The sequence below is a fragment of the Juglans regia genome, chromosome 15 (genome assembly GCF_001411555.2).
Source record: "Juglans regia cultivar Chandler chromosome 15, Walnut 2.0, whole genome shotgun sequence".
In the NCBI taxonomy this organism is placed as follows: Eukaryota; Viridiplantae; Streptophyta; class Magnoliopsida; order Fagales; family Juglandaceae; genus Juglans; species Juglans regia.
Window position 1 is genome coordinate 12,307,584 of NC_049915.1, and position 22,858 is coordinate 12,330,441.

The window sequence follows — 22,858 nt, forward strand, 5'->3', positions numbered from 1 at the left end:
ATGTTTTTTGGGCTGATGCACGTAGTAGAGTAGGATATGAGTATTTTGGGATGTTGTCACATTTGATACAATATATCTAACAAATTGATATGATATATCATTTACCCCTTTTGTTAGTGTTAACCACAATGGACAATCAATAATTTTGGAAGCAAGTTTGATATCAAGTGAAAATACTGAAACCTTTATCTTATTATTTGAAACTTGGTTGACATGCATGGATGAGAGAGCTATCATATTTAATCAAGACAGGGTCATGAAAAATATTATCGCAAAAGTTTTTTCAAACACCCGACATGGATACTGTTTATGACACCTAATGTGAAAACTATGAGAGAAGTTGGGTTCACACTCTGAATACAAATGTGGTTTGAAGAGTGCATTGCAGAAATGTGTGCATGGTTGTCAGACTTGTGATGAGTTTGAGAAGTCTTGGGATGTGTTTCTTGACACTTACAATTTGCATGAGAATTTATGGCTTCAAAATCTATATAGTAAGTGAATGTTTTAGGTTCCTGTATATCTAAAAGATATAATCTGGATTGAGATGAGTACAACTCAAATGAGTGAGAGCATGAATACATTTTTTGATGGATTTGTACATTCGGGAACCGTGTTAAAAGAGTTGGTTGATCAACTTGACAATGCACTTAGGAAAAAAGTAGAGAATGAGATGGCAGCAGACTTTCACTTATTAAACTGTACAATCCCATGTATTTCCCATTTACCTATGGAGAAGAAATTTCAAGAAGTGTACACTAATTATAAGTTTAATGAAGTACAAGCTGAAATAATAAAGATTATCTATTCTCATTGTGTTCTCATCAAAACAGAAAGGGTGATTACAACATATCGAGTTAATGACCAAAGGAAAATTGAAGACTGTATTAAATGAGTTACTTATCAAGCATACTTCAATGAAGAAGAGTGCGAGGTAAAGTGTATGTACGGACTATTTGAGATGAGATAAATTCTAAGTATCTTGAAATTTTCCCCGTAAGGGTTGTCCGAGTTGTGCTAGAAAAGTATATTATGGATAGGTGGAAGAAGGACATTAAATGTAGATATACTCTTATTCAAAGTAGTAAATCAATTGCTGGTAGGTACACTAATTTTATAAAGATATGCTACGAACTAGACCCAAATGTAGCAGAAAGTGAAGAAAATTCACTGGATATGAAATAGAAGTTATATGCAATGAACTTGATTTACACTAAAACAAAGCCCCAGCCCACAATTGCGAGGCATTGATGTTGAAACTGGAAATTCCAAACAAGTGTTGAGTCCTCACGTTGTTAGAGGCAAAGGAAGGCCCCCATCAAAGAAGAAGGTACCTTCAATAAAGAAAGTTGCAAAAAGGAAAAGTAAATAGACCGAGCCTAGTCGAAAGAGAAAGAGGAAAAATGTATTCAATTTCTTTATCATACAATTTATGCAAAGTTTTTATTGAATATTGATTTTCTTTCTTCTTCCCTTTTTTTTTTTTTATATATATTTTATGAATTGAAATTTAGCAAACTCACTTTTGGAGGATGTATTGATGTTAATACACATGTATGTTGAAGTTCCATGCATTTTTTATTTGCATAATAGTGCTCAAGGTTTTATTTATCGTTTTTACACATTGTAGGTGAACTTTCAACATAATGGTGCTGATGAGGATAATTGAGAGCATGTAATTTTGTGCATTGATGATCGATTGTTGCATTTTGAGAATTTTGAGCATGTAATTTTGTAATTTGATGGTGCATTCTGTAGGTTGGCAACATGCCACTATGAGAATCTTTGTAGTACCTAAATGTAATAAATGTAACTCAATGTAAATGTGAATTCTGAATGTACAATATGTATTGAATTGTATTATAGAGGAGTGATTTTTCCATTTGAGAATGTGGTGCATGGTGCATGTTAGATCAGTCCCAACCATTATACAAATCTAAATGACACTTACAAATTTAAGTGTCACAAATTGAATTATCTAATAATATACAAACAACAATCTCATAGTTGAAAGCCAAACAGTTAGATGAAACTCTTCAAGCAAAAATGCTATCTTCCATTTAACTCATTTTAAACTGTTTGAGACACATTATAGGTCAATACTCTAGTACACAATTGGATTATATTGAACTCAAACACTAAAAAACTTAACAAAGCATATAAACCTATTAACAAGATACAAAAAAGTCCTTAACACAAACTTAATCTTCCATTGATCTTGATCATAGCAACTAACGTGAGATTAGAATTGTCAGTCTCCAATACATGCAAAGTAGAAACAACTACATTCTTGCATGACCCAAAAGGACCTCCAGCCTACAAAATCTCATCAGTATTAGTGTCTTTCACAGACACCTCCATGTATACAATAAAATGTCATAAGAGGATTATGGAAAAAAGCACATGGCATTCAAATATATTGCAGACAATGACATGTCCACCATTTGATGTCCTATGAAGGTCTTTTGATTTGATACAAAATTGAAAAATGTATAGATAAAGTTTCTCCAACAAAATACTTTCATAAGAATAGTTCTACTTCTCACCCCATTTTGACACGTGTTGCATGCAGGAAAAAATGAGAAGAGATAAATAGAGCATGGTTATATAATTTGGTCACTAGTTGCAACATTTGGTCCACTTTCGCTTTAGTAACCCTAATTGGAGTAAAATCAAGGAAGAGATCATCTGTTAAGAACCTTGCTAAAAACATGGATATTGTTCAGTATATGTATATATATATATATATGTATATATATATATATACGTACTAGTTCACTTGTGTGTGTGAAGCACTAAACTCCAAGCGGACTCGACAAGCTTGCATTTCTAGTTTAGGAAACAATTGACATTTCCAAGTGCACCTAAAAACAAACATTTGGTGGGAAAAAAATTACACGTCCATTCTGTGACGCCCCCAAATTCCGTTTGGGATCAGATGGACATTTGAAGCGTCGAGACATGCAACACAAGGTTACCTGCCCCCGTTCATGACATATAAGATGCAATATTCTTAACATGCATCTAGCATTATGCAATATTCGTAGCGGATAATTTTTTTTTCTTTACCAATACTATGCACCAAACTGAAATATCCAAAATACGTAAAACATACTTCATACATAATGACGTACTAAACAACTGAGATCACTACACTAGTCCAAAATAGTTGTGATCAAAAGAGTGTTGGAGATTGAACACCACAAATACAAATAGTAATGAGGTAACTACTGTATTACCATCTACGTCACACCATTGTTTAGTCGATCATTTCTAGTTGGTCGATTCTCGATTCTCCTTCAGATCCTGTAACAAAATCTACCATTCGGGGGGAATGGTAGTTGAGACTACCACAGTGAGATTTGATTACAAATCTCAGCAAGTTAACAAGAAACTTCTACACAGGTTATTGATGCATGCATGGCAGTAAAAACATGAATGCATAATCAAATCATAAGTAATCATAGCATAACTGGACATACAACATAACATAACTGGCATAACTTAAACTGAAACTGAAGCTTAGCGTAAACGTGACTTGAAACATAACATAGACTTGAAACATAACATGAACGTGAACTTGAAACATAACATGGACTTGAAACATAGCATGAATGTGAACATGCATAATTTGAACATGAACTTGAAACATAACATGAACCTGAGCATGACATAACATAAATGTGAACTTGAAATATAACGTAAACGTGAACATAACATAATATGAACTTGAAACATATTCTTGTCTCATGGGATTACCATGATTGCGTGAACGTAAATTTGAACATAATATAACGTGAAACATGACTTGAACTTGGAATCTTATTCAATAGACTTAATCATTAAAGTGACCATATAGGTGCTACACAGGTCCCCTTGAGCCGTGTGTCCCTGCCAATTACCGCATCACATCACAGGTGTCTATACCAGCTGTGAGTGCGTTAATACGTACTCCATAGTTGTTGTGGCCCCACGTATTCTACGTGTCACAATTGTTGTGTCTCATATAGTGTATGCTCTACAGTTGTTGTGGCCCCATACTTCATGCTCCACAATTGTTGTGGCCCCCATGACTTATCTGTTTATGCCATACTTGCTGTAGACACACGTAACATAATGTATGGCACCATCGGCGTTAGTGCCTGGCGCACTCCGGTGACCAACTAATTAGGCTCCATTCACAACCTGTTGACCGTACTTCGTCAACCTAGAGAATTTCACACCTATTTAGACACTCCAGCGTGAACAAAGGAGTTCCACTAGGATATTACCCCATCCTAGCGCTTAGGGTCGTGATTTACATGAATAACTTAACTGGCATACATAACATTTCGTAACGTGACGTAACATGAACGTGACATAAAAGACAAAAGTCCTTACGTAACATAACGTGACATGAACTAAGACGATAGACATGACATACCTCGAGACATATATGTAACAGAAAATATTTTATAACATGGCATACTTGTAACATGCAATATTTCGTAACATAGAATACCATATAACAAATAACATTTCTTAACATGGCGTAACATGTGATAGTAAATATTACGTGACATGAAATACATGTAACAGATGGCATACTTAACATGACATACTTGCAATGTATAGCAATACGTGACATAATATCTTGTGTAACAGATGAATAATTCATAACAGAATAAATTCTGTGTAACAGATAAATATGTAATGACTTGGCATGACACATATGATAACATGCATACATACACTTTAGTTCCCTTACTTATCACTCATACACATTAAACTGATAGTAAGTTAAAAGCTAACTTACCTCGATCTTCGCGCTTCGAGACAAAACTCAAGTGTGATCACAAGAAACTGAAAGTAGTGATTTAAAAGCTTCGAAACAGGCATTCAAAAGAGGTAAGAAAAACTGTCCGAGAGTGTCTTTTGTGTTCTATGAAGGAAAAGTGTAAAGGAGAGTTGTTTTTCATGGGAAATGGACTGAAGAGCCTCTTACACAAGTTATGGGAAGTGATAGGACTGAAAGGAAAGGTTGAGTGTTGGCCTTTTCTTCTCATAAAAATCAGTCCAAGATCTTTTCACAAGGTGGAGTGTAAGAGTGAAAGAGTGAGGTGGCCCTTTAGCTTTGTATTGCAAGAACCTTCTAGGCCCTTCTTGTAAAGATCTGACCAGCCAAGTGGGGGTACAAAACTTAGCCATGAAGCAATGTTAATGTGGTCAATTTCGTAGGCCTAAACCGAATGGGCCTAAATTTTGGAGTTTAAAGAGGGTTTTGGTTGCTATCAAGCCTAAATCCAATATCACTTGGCCCAATCAATTTTTCAAGGTTAGCAAGGTTGGATAATGATGTTCTAACACAAATTTGAAGGATTAATAGCATATGGAAGTAATTTAATCAAGTGATTAAACACAATGCTAGAAATCGGATTAGAAAGGGTTTAGAGGCCAACTTTAGGGTTTGGAAAAACCGTTTAGGGTTTCGGTTTCAACCAAGTTTTTGGGCTTTCAATTGGATTCCCACCATTTAGGGTTTTACTAGGATTGAAGCCCCTTTTGATTTGGCACAATTTGGTTGAGCAGATGAAACAAAGTTTTGCTTAAGTAGCATGATCTCACACCTTGACTTCCTTCACAAAACCATCTAATGGTTCCTCATGGTGCAAAGTGTCTAATACTATTCACTATGTGTGGCTAAGATCTTACCAAGTGTCCAAATAAAACTCCTACAACCTAATTTGGACATTTCACACTGTGATTTTGAAAACACTGTACTGGGTGCGCTCATCGAGGTTACTATTCACTCCAAAAAATACATAATAAAATTAGTACTAAAAAATTCTAAATACTCACATTAACCTATGGTGAAAATTTTTTACCAAAATTCAACCTCGAACTGCCCCTAAAAATTTCACAATTTCCAACAGACGTTTCGTCCGGAATTATGAAAATAGGCTATTGCGCCATAAAATCCTAAATAATCCACTGAGTCTAATGGCGTAGACCATAATGTATTATGACACTTCTAACCACCTCAAATAAATAAAACTCATATTTCTAGCACCATAGTGAGTGATAACATTGACTATGTTGACAGACTAAAATCTATGCAATTGGTCGATTCATAAAAGCTTATGGGGTTTTCACGAGATTCCTAAAGTCAATAGAAATTCCACCAATGAATTTCTAGCGGGCTGTTACACATTCGCTCCCCCCACCCCATTTTCCAAGCAACCAACCAGAATATCAAAATTACAGATAACATAAAGAGCAAAAATTATAGCCTCCACTGAAAAACTTATGATTCTAGAATCTCAAAGAAGTGTATGCTTCCACTGAAAAATTTACCTTTCTGAGGAAGGGGCTAACGTCAACCTGAGGAAGGGGACGAAGGCTTCAAGATGAGGAAGGGGAGGGTCTCGCACTGATGAAGGCGACAATGGTCCCATCTAAAGGGGACTACAGTCTCGATTATTTTGAAAAGAATAGAGATCTCTGAGGTATGAAGTAGAAATTGAAAATCTGATTTTGGGCCTGATTGTTTCATGTGTTTTACTCCATTTAATAGAACGACAATGTTTTCACTATTAATGAAACAATTAGTTTCTAGCCGTGCGTGGGGAGTCCTAAAGTGCATACTGTATAGAGAATTTTTTTAATATTATTTTATTTTGAGATTTGAAAAAGTTGAGTTATTTTTTTTTTTTGTTTAAAAATTTAGAAAAATTAATGATTAGGTTGAAAAAGTTGTAATGATTAGTTTGAAAATATTTGTATTTGAATGATGTTTAGGAAGGAAATGAGATGATATGAGATTTGTTTCCAAACATCCCCTAAAAGCAATAGAAGCATAAAAAGTGAATTGAGTCTCAACATTTATTGATGCCTATATGAATCTTATGAATATCATTCAATGTTCAATAAATAGTATGAAACTCATAAATTTAGGTGTCATGAATCTCCCACGCATTTGCAAGGATTTTAGAATTAGAATTCTAAGAACTTGTTTGGATGTTGAAATGAGAATTTTTCAAAGAGGGTTGGAGAAAAAGTTTCATTGATTTTTTTGTGTGGGTACAAGTGGATTCCTTGCACACAAATGGAACCTGTTATCCTTGTCCTTGATACAAAACATGTTCTCTCACCTCTCTTTTTTCCCTTGGTAATGCCTCACATGTGATCATAGGCATTGCCCCTTCATTTTCGAGGTAAAGACCTGAAAGAGAAATTATATATACAATCTCCAAATACACAAGTCTCATGCAAACCTTTTATTAAAAAAAAAAGGAGTAAATTCTACAATGGAAAAGTGTGAAAAACTCATCTTTTTTCTTAATAAGAAACACATTTTTGCAAAATACTTGTACAAGACACTTGTACATTTTGGGCTTGTACCTTATTACTCAAACTGAAAACATGTCATCTCATTGGATAGAGGTGTTTAATCTAGACATCATTCTGTGGATCTGGACCACGCGGTATACAAAGCAAAAAGTTTCTCTGGAGATAATATCTGAGAAAGAGGTATTCATTAAGGAAAATTGTATTTTTCCAAACAATTTATTTCATGCACAAGTATAAAATTATTAGTTAATATATAAGCTCTATTAAGTATGATTAATCAATATCTCAAACTAGAAAAAAAGGATAAGTTTCTTAAATTGGTAAGGTTGATGATATAACCAAAAAGGAAAATCTATTTGCAAGCTTGTTTATTGAGTAACTAGCACGAGTGATGTTGAAGCCTTTCAAATCAACTAGCAATTTGATTGGTAAGTAGCAGAACTCCTGCAAGGCAGCTTCATGAAAGATGATGATGGTCTACGATATGGGCCTTGAACCTTAGCCCAATGATTTGCAGGCTTGGTCTGGACAATGAGATGTTGTTATTGATGATCTTGAGTGGGATCAAAATGATAAAGAATGAATAACAATCCATTTCCATTGTGCATTGAGAGAGAAAATTCATGCTAAGGCTCATAGAGTGAGTAATACTATCTAAATTTACTAGTGTGCAAGAGACATCTACCATCTAATTAGCACGCGTCACAACCACCTAGACCTATACATAGAGGCACTCGACGAGTTACATTCATAGAGTGACATTGACATCAACCTTCATTGAGTTTATGATATAGCCATGAACTTGCACATGGACGAGTCCAACAATCTTTTTCCACATAAGGAGGGACACAGCTGAAGTTGAAGAATGTAGACTTGTACTTCGAACCTAGAGAGTGTTGCGTCATCACTATTGTATGTTTATTTAATTATGATATTCAACTTATGAATTTAGTATATACAAAGTACTAACAATGTCATGTACTAAGTTGATTAGAAGATTTCACAAAATGTGTAAAAATGTCACCACTCAATATTTTATCTGGAATGAAGTGATAATCAATTTCTATATGTTTATTCCTCTCATGGAACACATGATTAGAAGCAATATGCACTACAACTTGATTACTACAAAATAATTAAAGCAGAATGGGAGTTGAAAATCCAATCTTTTGAAGAAGTATTACAACCCTGTCAACTCACTAGAAGTGTAAGCCATTGCTTTGTATTCAGCTTATGCACTAGAACGAGCTACTACTATTTGTTTTTTACTATTCCATGTAACTAAATTACCTCCCACTAAGGTACAATATCCAATAGTAGATCTTCTATAAAATGAGACCCTGACCAATTAGCATCTGAAAAGGCTTCAACTCTAACTTGTTCATATGTCATGTACAACAAACCAAGGTTAGGAGCTTGCTTAAGATAATGAAGAATATGGACTACAACATCCAATTTGAGACCTTGAGTGTTTCCAGAAATTAACTCACTAGACTCACTACATAAGAGATGTCAAGTCTAGTGATAGTAAGATAATTCAATTTTTCAACAAGTCGTCAATATCTACCTGGATTTTCAAACGACTTCCCTTATTCTTTCAAGAGTTTATGATTCAGATCCATAGGGTGTCAATAGGTCATACACCCAACAAGTCGGTTACTTCCAAAAGGACAAGAACATATTTTCTCTAAAATATGCTAATACCCTCTTTAGATCTACCAACATTAATCCCAAGGAAATATCTAAACTTGCCCAAATCCGTTGTCTGAAACAGATAATACAAAAAGTATTTTAGCCTTCAAATGCTAGGTGAATCACTCCCAGTAATTATAATGGCATCCACATATACAACCAACAAAATATAATATGATTCACTGTGTAGCTGAAATATTGAAGTATCTGTTTCACATATATGAAGATCAAGTGCCAATAAACATTAGAAAACCTTCCAGACCATGCTTGAGGGGATTTCTTCAAACCATATAGTGCATTTTCTAACTTGCATACAACACCTCCACACTTTCCCTAAGCAACAAACCCAAGTGGTTGCTCCAAATAAACTTCCTCATGCAAGTTGCCATGTATATTAGGGGCAAGAGAGATCAACACTCGAGTAGAAGAAATTTTGGCAACTAGGGAGAATGTCTCATTGTAATCAATGTCATAAATTTGATTGTAACCCTTAGCAACCAAGCGGGCTGTTAGATGTTCCATAGAACCATTAAGATGAAATTTGACTATATACACTCATTTACAGCCAGTAGGTTGTTTACCAAGTTGTAGTGGAACAGTGGAAGGCGCTAGGGAAGAGTGGGTGAGGGTGAGGAAGGATGGGTAAGAGTAGGTAGTGGTAGAAGATCACGTTCACCAATCATAGATGTGTTTGAGAAATAAGGTATGGACTAAAAGAACATGACATTAGTACTAGTGAAGTAGCATATAAGAATGAGATTGTAGTAGTGATATCTTTTTTTAGTCCAGAAATAACTAGCAAAAATACATTTTGTAGCAGGTGGATCAAGCTTATCAAAGCCTAGACCAAGGTTATGAATATAACAAATACACCCAAATACTTTTGGTGGAAGAGAAAATGAAGGAGATGTAGGGAACAAGATGGAAAAAGGAGAGGCACCTCAAGGATGGATGAAGGCATGCGTTGATAATGTGACAATCAATGACGATGCCATCACTCCAAAAACTTTTAGGAACATGCATGTGAAGTAAAAGTGCATGGGTTACATCTAGCGAATGATGATTTTTGCGTTCAACCATCCAGTTCTATTGGGTGGTATAAAAACATGAGATTTGATGAACAATTCATTTATTACTTAGGTAAATAGCAAAGAAATTGGATCGATATTCTTTGGCATTATCATAACGTAAAACTTGAATTTTTAGTCCAAATTGAGTTTAATTTATTTCCAAAGGATTTGGAATATGGAAAAAAAAAATCAGATCTTGCCTTCATAAAAAAACAATCATGTCATACGAGAATAATCATCCATAAGTGAAACGAAATACTGAAATTTATTTGATTCAATAGTGATTGGTCTCTATAAATTAGAGTGAATCAATTTAAAAGGACTCGAGACTCGATTATCAACTCAGGCACAAAAGACACAATGATGTTTGTTAAGTTAACACACTTCACAAGGAAACTAAGATACATTTCCAAGATTCCTAACCTAACGTTTCAAAAGGGAAGGATGACCAATGCGACAATGCCATTCAAAAACGGATGATGAGGAGGATGTGAGAGCTCAAGTGGGTGAATGTTTGAAATCAAGATAATACAGGCTGCCAACTTCATGCCCCATACCAATATTCTTCCCTATCTTGAGATCTTGAAAAATACAAAAAGATGGGTAAAAAGTCACTGAACATTAGAGATTTTGAGTTATCTTACTAACGGACAATAAACTAAAGGGAAAGTCATGATCATATAGAACACATGACAAGAATATAGAGTCACCGAGCTTAGTGGATCCAACGCTTGTAACCTTAGCTAGAGAACTATTATCAAGAATAACACTCTTTAAATATTTCATAGTATCTAAATTAAAAAATGAAAAAAGACAAACTGGTCATATGTTCATAACTTCTGAATCGATGATCCATGGATCCTGACTGGATGACATAAAACATGTGGACGTTATACCTGATTGAGCAAGATTAGTTGTGGAAGATGAAAGAGCCTGTGTGTGAGAAAAAAGCTGAGCATACTCATCCTTCGGTATGCTAATCACATTTGAATTTGGAGGTGAGTTGGAGCTAGCTGATAAAGAGGTAGTATCTTGAAAAATGACCTGATTAGCAGACTCAAATGGTCTACCATGAAAATCCCAACAATAGTCTACTGAGTGATTACTGCAACCAAACCGAACTGTTTCGGGTTTGAACTGGCCTAATTGAAACTGTCATTAAAGCCGAATAGTTGGTCTTAAAAAAGAATAAGTGGGTTATGGATTACCTTATTCTCGTTATGAAATAGATGCTATTCCAAATAGAGGCAAATACTTACTCCAGGTTAAGGGCGTCCATGCTCCAAGGTTGAATAGCTTAGCACAGGAATCAAACACTCCCTCAGCTTCATCGTTGGAGGTGATAGGTGACCTTTCTGGTGACCAAAAACTACTTACCAAGAGGCATAGAGGACAACAATGACCTCAAATCTGGCAACTAATACTAAATAAGATGACGAAAAATATAGAAAATAGCATGAATTTGAGTGGTTCGCATGAGAAGTTCTTTTCGGCCACTCCCAACAGCATCGCCACACCACTAGCTAGGGCTGCAACCCGATCAACTCCCACCGGGTCTGTACCTGACCCGCTACAGTTCACGCGCCAAACCGACCCGACCCGACCCGACCCGTTACTGTATGGGTCGGGTCGGGTCGGGTTTTTGGTTTTTGGTTTTTTTTTTTTTTTGTTTTTTAATCTAAATTAGTCCAAACTATCTATTACAAAACTCAATTCAGTTTGGTACATAATACAGAGTGAAACTGAAGTTAATACAGAGGTACATGATATGATAACAGCCCATCAAGTTTGCTGCTCAAGTTTGCTGCTCCAATATTACTCCATAATGTTCTCTGCAAAAACAAAGGCCAAGATTTAGTACCAGTCTAGTTTTAGCTAAATATTCACTATATTACACAGGAAATAACTTTCTTTTTCCTGCAAATCATGAAATATACCAAGATCTTGTTAATTAGTTTAATGAAACCTTCTACCCTGCAACATGGATCTATATAAAATGTCCTTGACGAGAAGGCCTACAAAGTGCTACAGAACCCAAAGTAAGAGCTGTTGCAAAACTATACCTAAAGACAAACATGTATTGGTCTACAATAAAATGCCACTCTTGTGAAGAACCAAAAAAAAAAAAAAAATTGGTATACCTGCACACCAGAAACAAGAGAACCATACCATCATGTAGCACATCAAATAATTCAAGGCAACACAAAGTGGTTTAGTTTCTCTAACAAATGAGTGAAAATGAAAATCATACCATCATGTAGACCATAAGCCTTGAGTTACTCCTCGTCAACGTTGAACCAAAAAAGTTGATAGAAATTCTCAATAACCTTCTAAACACTCATGGTCATTTAAGATAGTGGTTCAGATACGGTTAATGCATTGTTTGGAGATGCAGTGATCAAATCAAAAGCCCTCTATTTAGAAGATTATGAGAATTTTAGAAGAACGGAAAATCCTAGAACGTACAGATCAAGAGCAGGATCATTATCTTTCTTGCCAATGGTGACAGCAGACTCCACAATCCACATACTTGACAATTGCCATGACTTTCTGCTCTGGTAGGTATCAGGGTGTGGGAAAATATGAATAAAAGGAATCAAACGTCCTGATCTATCAGTTTCTTTTTAAGTAATTAGTTTGTTAACATGGTTAAATAACCTGATACGAGTGAAATATACAAGCAATAAAATAGGCCCCCCTTGGGAATTAATATGCTAGATTTAAAATATCAACTATTAATGCAATGCAAATTCCAAAAGGCATTCTCAAGAATACCTTTCAAGCAACCATAGCCTTCAACTCTAGGCAATATTATATATATATATATATATATATATATAGTTTAAACAAAAAAATAACTTGTATATTATTATATAGCTTACCCGCACAATAATCATTCATGTCTAGCATGCAGTCACCATATATGAACAGTGAACATTAGATTTAAAATCTGGCCAAGTTAATACTATAATATGATATAAATGTTATCAAGTGTGTTAATCACAACCACAGAAAGTTGTACACAGGTGCTGCTTAATGCTTTTACCAAGAAAAACCTTAATGTCAAAACATCCAAAATGAACTACTAATCATGCTGCATGAGTTCTGTCAGTGTTCACCAGTACTTGGAGGTTATTTTTCCAATCAAATGGTTAAGAATTACTCACAGTTCTGCTGGTTTTGCATGAGGCCAATAGAATGATCAAGTCTCTTAACATTTCCTTGTGCATTCAGCTAGCTAGCAGATTGAAATGTCTAATATGTTGGAATTTATGCAGGCATACTACTTGAGTACTGTTACTCTATTGTTGAATACTCAATTCCTAACAAGTATAACTTTTCCTTTTGCGCGAAAAATGGGAATCGAGTTATCCTCAAACCAATGTACTTTTCAATGTTATCTTGTTCATATTTGAATGTGGAATTCATTGCATGTGATCTAACTTGAGGATAACTTGAGGGTAATGCTAAACTAAGGAGTAGCCACTAATTGATAGGGATTAACTTGAGGGTAATTAAACAATCAAATAAAAAATAATTAACAGGGGAGGATGTCACTTGCATTGAATTCATCTAACAAAATAATTAAAATAAAAATATACCCATAAACAATGTTGCATTTAGGCTACGCATTGATTAAATTAAGATGGGGATGCCGTATTTTTTTGACAAACAAAGGGTTGCTCATATGGGCGGGATTAATCCAGAGTACTTACCAGAATGAAACATGGACACACGTTAGATCTTAGAGAGAGAGAGAGAGAGAGAGAGAGTGAGAGAGAGATTACCAGTGGCAAGGCGTTGGAACTTGGTGGTGCTCGGCATGAAACGAAGTGGAGAGAAGCTGAAGAGGGCGACAGAGGGTAGGGTTTCACAGTGGGGAGAAGAGATTCACAGAGGGTAGGGTTTCGCAGTGGGTAGAAGAGATCACAGAGGGTAGGGTTTCGCAGTGGAGAAAGCTCAAGTAATTTTCGCAAGTTTCGGTTTCACTTTCATGGTTTCGACGGGTTCATAATTCTAAACCCGATATTCAACTTTGATCCGATGAACCTGTCTTTATACGGATTGGACAAATCGGGTGCTTCGGACGGTGCGGGCCAAAGCCCATTATGCACAGGCCTACCACTAGCCACCATAGAAAGGTTTGGCAACCACAACCAGCCCCTAGCAATTGACAACTGATGGCACAAAAGCCGTCAAACAACCACCACTAATTGACGACAACAACTCTTTTTTTTATAATGTATGCAACAGATCGAACGAAATCAAACTTGCAAAATGGAATCAACAAATTTGTAATAAACCACAAGCACGCTTTGATACCATGTTGTGAAACATGGAGAAAACCCACTCCAGAGGGAAAACAGTTTGGTCTACTAAACCTCACACTGTATTCATTATTGTTCCACTATATATATACTAACATACAATTGATGAATATACCGTCATAAGTTATGCATATTACAATAATGCCCTCTAACAATAATCTTTCCATTTATTTTCCATATTTTTCTTTATAAAAGCTTTTAACCCCTAAAACTTAGCTTCAATAATCTTGAACTAATATTACAATCATTACAAAATCTCAATAATGTTAGAACTGCATAAAACAAACTTTCCAGATAATATATAGACAATAACTCAGAATGTTATGTAAATTGAATGCTTAACAATGCCAAAGAATAATTATATCCTTGAAATGATCAGACATCAACCTCACCTCTAATCTTTGATATTTATTGGCGCCTACTGGCCATCACTCATCAGTAGTCTAGCAAATCTTCTCAACTTTTAAGTTCTCACATCATAGCCCATAGTGATCAAAATTTTTACTTAGTCATAACACCATAAGGCAATAGCTATTATAGTTAATGAGATTACTTATATAGAAAGAGATAATTAAGTTAAAAAATATCATTAAGCACGCATAATACCCATTGCCTTTTAGCGCTAAGACTATTTGCATAAAATTAGCATGGGATATTGTTACTGTGTAATGCTATATACAATTGTGAAGTACGCAAGCATCACACAATTCTTTTAAAAAAGTGGAGTCTATTATTACATAAATTAGTTATTATTCATATGGATTCCGTATTTACTCATTTTTTTCAAAGGGATGTCACGGCGCTTACACACTCCTCGACTACAAATGTTATTTCTAATTGTTAATGTTTTGTATACACCAAATTCATAATATGATTGTCATATTTAAATCAACATACCAATGGTAGTGACATGATACTCTCTATGGTTGAAGTACAAGTCCATATCCCCAGTCTGCACTTATCTCAGTCTGTGCAGAAGATCCGGAAATATCATTTCTCATTGTTAGTGCTCTGTTTTTTTTTTTTTTATATGAGTAAAAGAACTAAAACCTAAAATTAGTAACTAGTGTTTTGTAAAACCACATATTTCATATCCAAACAAGAAAATGAAATAAGACTATAGAGCTGCTGCCATTGCTATAATATGAAAAGTAAAAAATAGCTTACTACGGCAGGTGCACTTCTTGTACAAGATGCGGTAACCATACTCTCGGCATTGGATTAGAGCACTCTCATTGGAATAACTAAAATCAAACCTAAGTTTTAGCTAATATGACATAAATTTACCTTTACCAATTTCATTCACATTCAATCTCCACATTGGATTATTTATTTATTTTTTATGTAATAAAAAAATAATATTAATTTATTTTTTTAATTTTTAATTTATTTAATTTTATCATAATTTAGCATTTTACCAATTATATGTTAATTAGTAATAATATTATAGTCCTAAAAAAAACTTCTAGTGCCAACATTATAACTACATTATATAAAACTCAGTATTACTCTTCCCAAATCAAGTATATCTTCTACTAAAAACTTGCGAATCCAAAGTAATAATAAAATATTATTAATTTAATAATAATTTTTTTTCCTAATAATTTTTGCTATTAATTTTTTTTTTCTAAATTAAGAGCTAGAGGTTAATAATAATGTTCTACCATTAATTGAAAACGAACACATAACATACACAAGAAAATAAATGTTTTTTTTGTCCTTTTGGTCATGCTATAATGACTATCAACTTTGATCATAAGAACTAATTTACTATAGTAAAAAGTCAGTCACTTTTGCATTTACATAATCCAATATAACATATTTTGAGACTCTATTAGCCAAACACCCTATTGGATTTGCATTTATATAATTCAATGAGAGTGCTCTCACATCACCTGGCCTCAAAGTGTTCTCCATCTCACACTCTACCCCAAATGGTTCTCACAATCACATCTTAAGACCAAGACAAATTATTTTTTTGACTAACACTAATTATTATCAACCAGCACAAAATCATTTCAACCAGCATTAACTATCTGATTGGTTGCCAAGAAAATTGAGATAAAGAAAAACATGGAGGTTAAATCAGCTAGATAATAGCACTAGGTTTTAGTGTCTATTCTTTTCCTTTTCCTTCGTTTTCCTGGCATCCAAACAGAGAACAAAATTGAATCGTAAGGATAGCTCTGCAGATGTAGCTAACCGGTTCAGGTTAAGGATCCATCAAGTCGAAGGTCCGAAGATATTCCAAGAAAAGACGCTTTTTAGCATTTCTGTATTTGGTGCAACTCTAGGGTAGGTTTGGATATAAAAAACATATGATCTGATTTGATTTTATCTAATTTAATCATTACAATTTTTTAAAATTTTTATATAAAATACAATAAATAATTCAACTTTTTCAAATTCTAAAATAATAAAAATATTAAAAAATTATATTATAATAATATTTAATCTATTTTTTAACTTTCATCTCAATTTACTATTCAAATTTTTCTTAAATTGCGTAGATTTTAATTGTATATTTGCAGCTGTGAAAACCCGACCCTATAACTTTGGGTCTTGGAACCGACCCGGAACGAAGGGAGTGTCACAGTTCAAAGCTGAGGTTTGACTGAGTCTTTGAGGGCAAGTCTTGCAACGCGCTTTCTTGTGCAAGAATGATTTTTTTTTTTTTTTAATTCTTTTTTGCAAGGAGGACTGTGAAGGGCTTAGTTTTTCTTTAGAAATAAATCACGATTTATCTTATTTTAATTTTATTTTATAATTTCATTCTCGAATATAACTCAAATCTAAACATTTTTTGATTTTAAATATTAACTTTTTCATCTAATTATTATCTAAACATTATAATTTTTTCAAACTTTTTTAAAAAAACTAAAAAAGTAATACAACTTTTTAAATTCTAAAATAAAAATAATATTAAAAAAATATATTCTAATAATATTTTAACTTTATAATATTTTTATTCAATTTTTTTTCTCTTTTCTTAAAATCCAAAAAAAACATTTGAACTCAAATTATTTGATTACAATTCATAAATTATTCAACTATTATTTACAAAATTCTCATCTCATTTTCTAAATATTCCTGTGAATGATCTACAATTGCAAAAGCGTGTAATAAGCTGCACACTCTGTATTGCATGGTTGGAATTCTCATACAAAAACTTTTATTTAAATCAATGTATAGAACACACATAGTAGAGCACTTATATGATATAATTTAATTTTAAAAATAAATTTTAAATTTTAAATCTTTTAAATTAAATTTTATAATTTAAGTACGATGTGTTCTACTCATCGAGAATATAATTCTCATTTCTCACACATTTCTTAAAAAAAAAGCAAAAAAAAAAAAATTAATATTTTTAGAGTAATGCTACGTACAATCGTGGAATGCCTAAATATCGTGCAATCGTTTTAAAAAAGAGTAGAGTCTACTTATAAAAAATTAATTTATTTTTATATAAATTTTATATTTATTTATTTTTTTTAAAACGAATATATAATATTTATATATTTACGATTATAAATATAATTTTTCATAAAAATATTGGAATAATCGTGGAATGGTCCATTCATGGGGTCCGTTTAGCCAACATCTATTGACTTTGAAATTTTGGCTTGTAAACTAGAGAAAGTGAGCTTACTTTCCAGGTTTGTAAATTACCAAGCAACTGCAACACGTGACTTGTTCTAGAAATTCTCCTTTTTATGCAGTACTATACAAATAAAAAATAATAATGGCCTGGGGTTGAACTTTGAACGCGGAACACAGAAGAAACTCAGAAAGTTCATTGGTCTGCAGCCTCCTTATTTTCTATGAATCCATGGAGGATGTAATTTATTATGATACAGTGACACTGATGTAGAAAGATGCAAGTTCAAAGACATGAGCTTCTAAATAGCTGCTGATCTCTTCTTCATTCTCTTGAAAAAGGTTTCTTTTGAAAGACGTAAAGCTAAAGGCAACGACTCAGATCCAGAGTGGAATCTTCTGAAAAATGAATACATACGCAGATCAGTTTCTTGAGAGTCCGTTGGTGAGTTCATATGACACAAAGTCGCGGAGGCACTCTGCTAATTTATCTGAACCCAGCAGCTTGTTTCATAGTCCATCTTCCTCAGATGGGTCTTCCTCTTTCAAACCCTGTAAGCACCTCTCTCTCTCTCTCTCTCTCTCTCTCTCTCTCTCTCCAACCAAACACAAAAAGTGATTGAATTTTCCTGGAAAGTGCAGATAAAGAGGATTCAGAAAAGGGGCAGAAGAAAAAACATGGGAAGAAAAATAACAGCTTTGCATGCAGGATTCGTGAGCATGGTAAGAAAGAAATCTCTTTAATTTCTACACAAATTTCATATGGGAAACTAAGATCATGTGATGATAATGGATGATGTCTGGTGTTATTTGAAATCGCAGTGAAATTGGGGCCCAAGTTGTCAGAAACTTTGAAAGGAAAGCTACAGTTGGGGGCAAAAATAATTCAAGGAGGAGGGAGGGAGAATATATTCAGACAGGTTTTCGGAATTAGAGAAGGAGAGCAGATGTTGAAAGCTTCGCAGTGCTACTTATTCACAACAGCTGGTCCTATTGCAGGATTACTCTTTATATCTACTGAGAAGGTTGCCTTCTGTAGTGAAAGATCCATAACTGTTCCTTCCCCAACAGGCCAGTTCATAAGAACACCATACAAGGTACCAAATTTATTAATTTCGGATGCCGATTCTCCATCTATAGCTCAAAACACTAGGCCTCGCTTTGATCGAGAGATGACTTAATCTTATTTTAATATCCAAACAATATAAATATAAATATTTTTTAATTTTTAGTTTTCAAAATTCTTTTTAATTATTACATAATTGTTATAATTTTTTAAAATTTTTAAACAAAATAAAAGAAATAATTTAACTTTTTAAAATTTTAAATAAAAAATTATATTAAAAAAATTATATTATAACAATATTATAACTTTATAATATTTTTATTCAATTTTTTATTTCTTATTTTTTAAAACTTTATAAAATATTTTAACTTAAATTATTTATAATCTATCTCATCTCAACTCACTGTCTAAACCAGACGTAACTAATTAAAGGAACTTGTTGGTTTTAGGTTAGCGTTGGCATAGATCCCACAATGGTTTGGATGCCTAGAATTCTTGATCCAGTTATAGTTTAAAGTGGGAGAGGAAGGGAGATATTAATGGACTCATATAATCTATAGTTGCTTGAGTGAATTTCTCGGACGGTATTAATAGAATCATTGTTCAATAAATAATATAGAGTTCAATTCATATATCTATATTTCGCTTAATTTAAGTGCTAGAGTTTAGTTAATAAAGAATCGAAATCCATCTACAATAGTCTCTTTTTTTTGGCATTTGTGAAAGCATATGGCATAACTACTGAGTTGGTAAGTTGAACTCACATAGAAAAGCAAGGGTAGATGTAAACCAATGCAGACTTTTGCCCCCATGCATTTACTAAAGGGGTCTGCTATGCATCTGCCTACACCCGGCACACACTTCACATATATTTTTTTTTTTTTTCTTACACTCAATGCATTGAGTGTGTGCCGGTGTAGGCAGATGCAAAAATTTTTCCTTTACTAAAAATCAACTGTGTGAGATTTGGCAAGGGAGAGAAGATTTTCTTGGTCTTCTATTCTGTTATTCTCAGTCATGCCATTTGATGCACTTTAATTGACCGTTTATTTAAAAATAAATATATGAAATCTGTCAAAAATGATGAAATCTAAAATAATAATAATAAAACATAGTTGCAAGTTGGGATCACGCGGCAAAGACAAAAGAAAAAGTTAGAGTGAAATTAGAGAGGTTTGGATAGTTAGTTGAGATAAAATAAGTTGATGTTAAAGTTAAAAGTTAAATAAAATATTATTAGAATATATTTTTTTAATATTATTTTAATTTTGAGATTTTAAAAAATTGAATTGTTTATTATATTTTATTTAAACGATTGAGAAAGTTATAATGATTAAATTAGATAAATTGATATGCTTTATGAATCCAAACAAGATATTTGGTATAATTCTTTAGTTAATTTATATCAATTCGGATACCATTCCCATCATACGAGATCATATGTCTAGGCATTCACACTCTTTTCTTGAATTAATTGTGCCCTCTCCGTCTCTCTTTCCAACATCAAAAGTTGAAATATTTTTCGTTGTGCTAGATTATGAAATAATTAGCTTTTTCTTTTAAAACTTAGTTTTAGAAATAACTAAACTTAACTCCACTAAACTATCCTTTCTTTTACAACAAGAGTTGTGCTTTAGGCCAAATGGGTGCCAAACGTGTCTTCCTACTGGCCAATAGAAATATGCCACGTAGGCATTCCATGAGAGAGTGATATGAAGTGAAATGCACTGGATCTTGTCTTATAGTCAGAAGATTATTTCTCTCCTCTCCCTCTCTCTCCCAAATCTGAGTTCATTTCGAGTTCTCAGCCAAACACAATCACTTCTCTCTCCTTCTTGAATCTGAGTTCATTTATCAGTCAAACACAAAATCACTTCTCTCCTTCTCTCTCCCTCTCCCTCTCCCTCTTCCTCCCAAATCTAGGGTGCCAAACACAAAATCACCTCTCTCGATGGAACCCATCTGCATGATAGAGCTCTTCTCGAACCCCATCTGTGCTCCACTCCACCACGTCGAAAGCCCCAAAAAAATAATCCAAGGCTTGCTTGGTTTGAAGCCTAATGTTAATGCCAAATTCATAAAATAGCATGCAAACAAATCATGGAGTTACTAATTGATTAACTATTTCATATAAAATTTGTAACTGTTTGAGAGTTGTAGAAGTATAATTTCTGGCAATAATCCAGATTACAACATGATGTCATGAGATAGCGTATATCCAGATTACAATAAACTCAGATTCGGGAGAGAGAGGGCGAGAGGAGAGAGAGGTTATTCTTATGACTATAAGGCAAGATCCAGTGCATTTCACTTCATATCACTCTCCCATGGAATGCCTACGTGGCATATTCTTATTGGCCGGTGGGAAGACACGTTTGGCACCCATCCGGCTTGAAGCTTTTTCCTTACAACAAAAGTATCTATTTCAACACGTGACATCTAAAAACATGTGACTCAAAATGATCCCATGCTAAAAACATGAGATTTCAAATCCTCTTCAAAGCATAAGATTGAGAACATTAATTGAACAAGCAATTCAATAAGAAGTGCTTGTTCGTCATTCTCCTCGAAAGAGATATATGGACATCAAAATGCATCAAATCGGTTCGACCGGTCTGCCAGTTTGGAATTTAAGAATTCGTTTGGATAGTGAGATGAGATGTAATGATTTTAGATGAGTTGAATAAAATATTGTTAGAATATTATTTTTTAATATTATCATTGTTTTGAGATTTGAAAAAGTTGAATTATTTATTAAATTTTATATGAAAATTTGATAAAGTTGTAATATTGAGATGAGATGAGTTGAGAGTGTTTCTGTATCTGGGACCTTAGTTACAATATGCACTTTACGAATTTAAAATTAAAATACTTATATCCTACATTAAAATTCTGAAGTTTATGCATGCATGCATGCGCACTGATGCAAAGAAGTACTTGTATCTAATTATATGGCAGGTTGTGATACCTGTAAGCAAGATTCGAAGGGCCAGCCAAAGTGAGAATGAGGAGAACACAACCCAGAAGTACATAGAAATAGTTACTGAAGATAATTTCGAATTTTGGTTTATGGGATTCTTACGCTACGAGAAAGCTTTTCATAATCTTCAAAAGGCCATTTCTATGGCCAGCCGTTTCTAGGCGGAAGCGTTTGGCTGATCCTTTCAGGGCAGAAAATTTCCATCAGACAGAATACAGTGTATGAAGTTGGTGGATTGAAAAAGGTCTTGAAGTTACACGTATCTCTCATTTTGTCAGTTTGAACATCCTACGTGTAACATGACACTTTGTTGTTTTAGTAAATGAAAGTTTGCATAAAAGAGCTTAGCTCCAAAAAATGAGACCAAGATAGATCTTTCTGAATTTTAGTATGAAACTTAAGGACCAAGATCCTTGTATGAAACTCATGAATTTATGTGTCGTGGCGCTCCCACTCATTTTCAAGGATTTTGGATTCAGAACTGTGAATAGTAGTGAAATGAATTGTGAATAATAGTTAAAATGTTTGAGTTATGATGAGTTATGAAGTTTTGAAAAATGATAGAAAAATTAAATAAAAATATTATAAAGTTAAAATATTATTATAAAATAATTTTTTAATATTATTTTTATTTTATGATTTGAAAAAATTAAATTATTTTTTGTGTTATTTCAGAATTTAGAAAATTTGTAATGATTACATAATGTTAGATGAAAAAAATTAAAAATTTGAAATTAAAAAATATTTGTGTTTAAATGATATTTAAAAAGTAAATGAGATAAGATTAGATGGC

General features: G+C 33.5%; 1 protein-coding gene across 1 annotated transcript; it reads left to right on the top strand.

The window, feature by feature from the left end:
* Positions 1-18,093: 18,093 nt before the first annotated feature.
* LOC109012210 (putative GEM-like protein 8) lies at positions 18,094-22,568 on the top strand. The gene is made up of 4 exons (XM_018993740.2): positions 18,094-18,573; positions 18,662-18,742; positions 18,842-19,116; positions 22,044-22,568. The coding sequence occupies exons 1-4, from the start codon at positions 18,426-18,428 to the stop codon at positions 22,224-22,226; spliced, it is 687 nt and encodes a 228-aa protein (XP_018849285.2). The 5' UTR covers positions 18,094-18,425; the 3' UTR covers positions 22,227-22,568.
* The last annotated feature ends 290 nt before the right edge of the window (positions 22,569-22,858 follow it).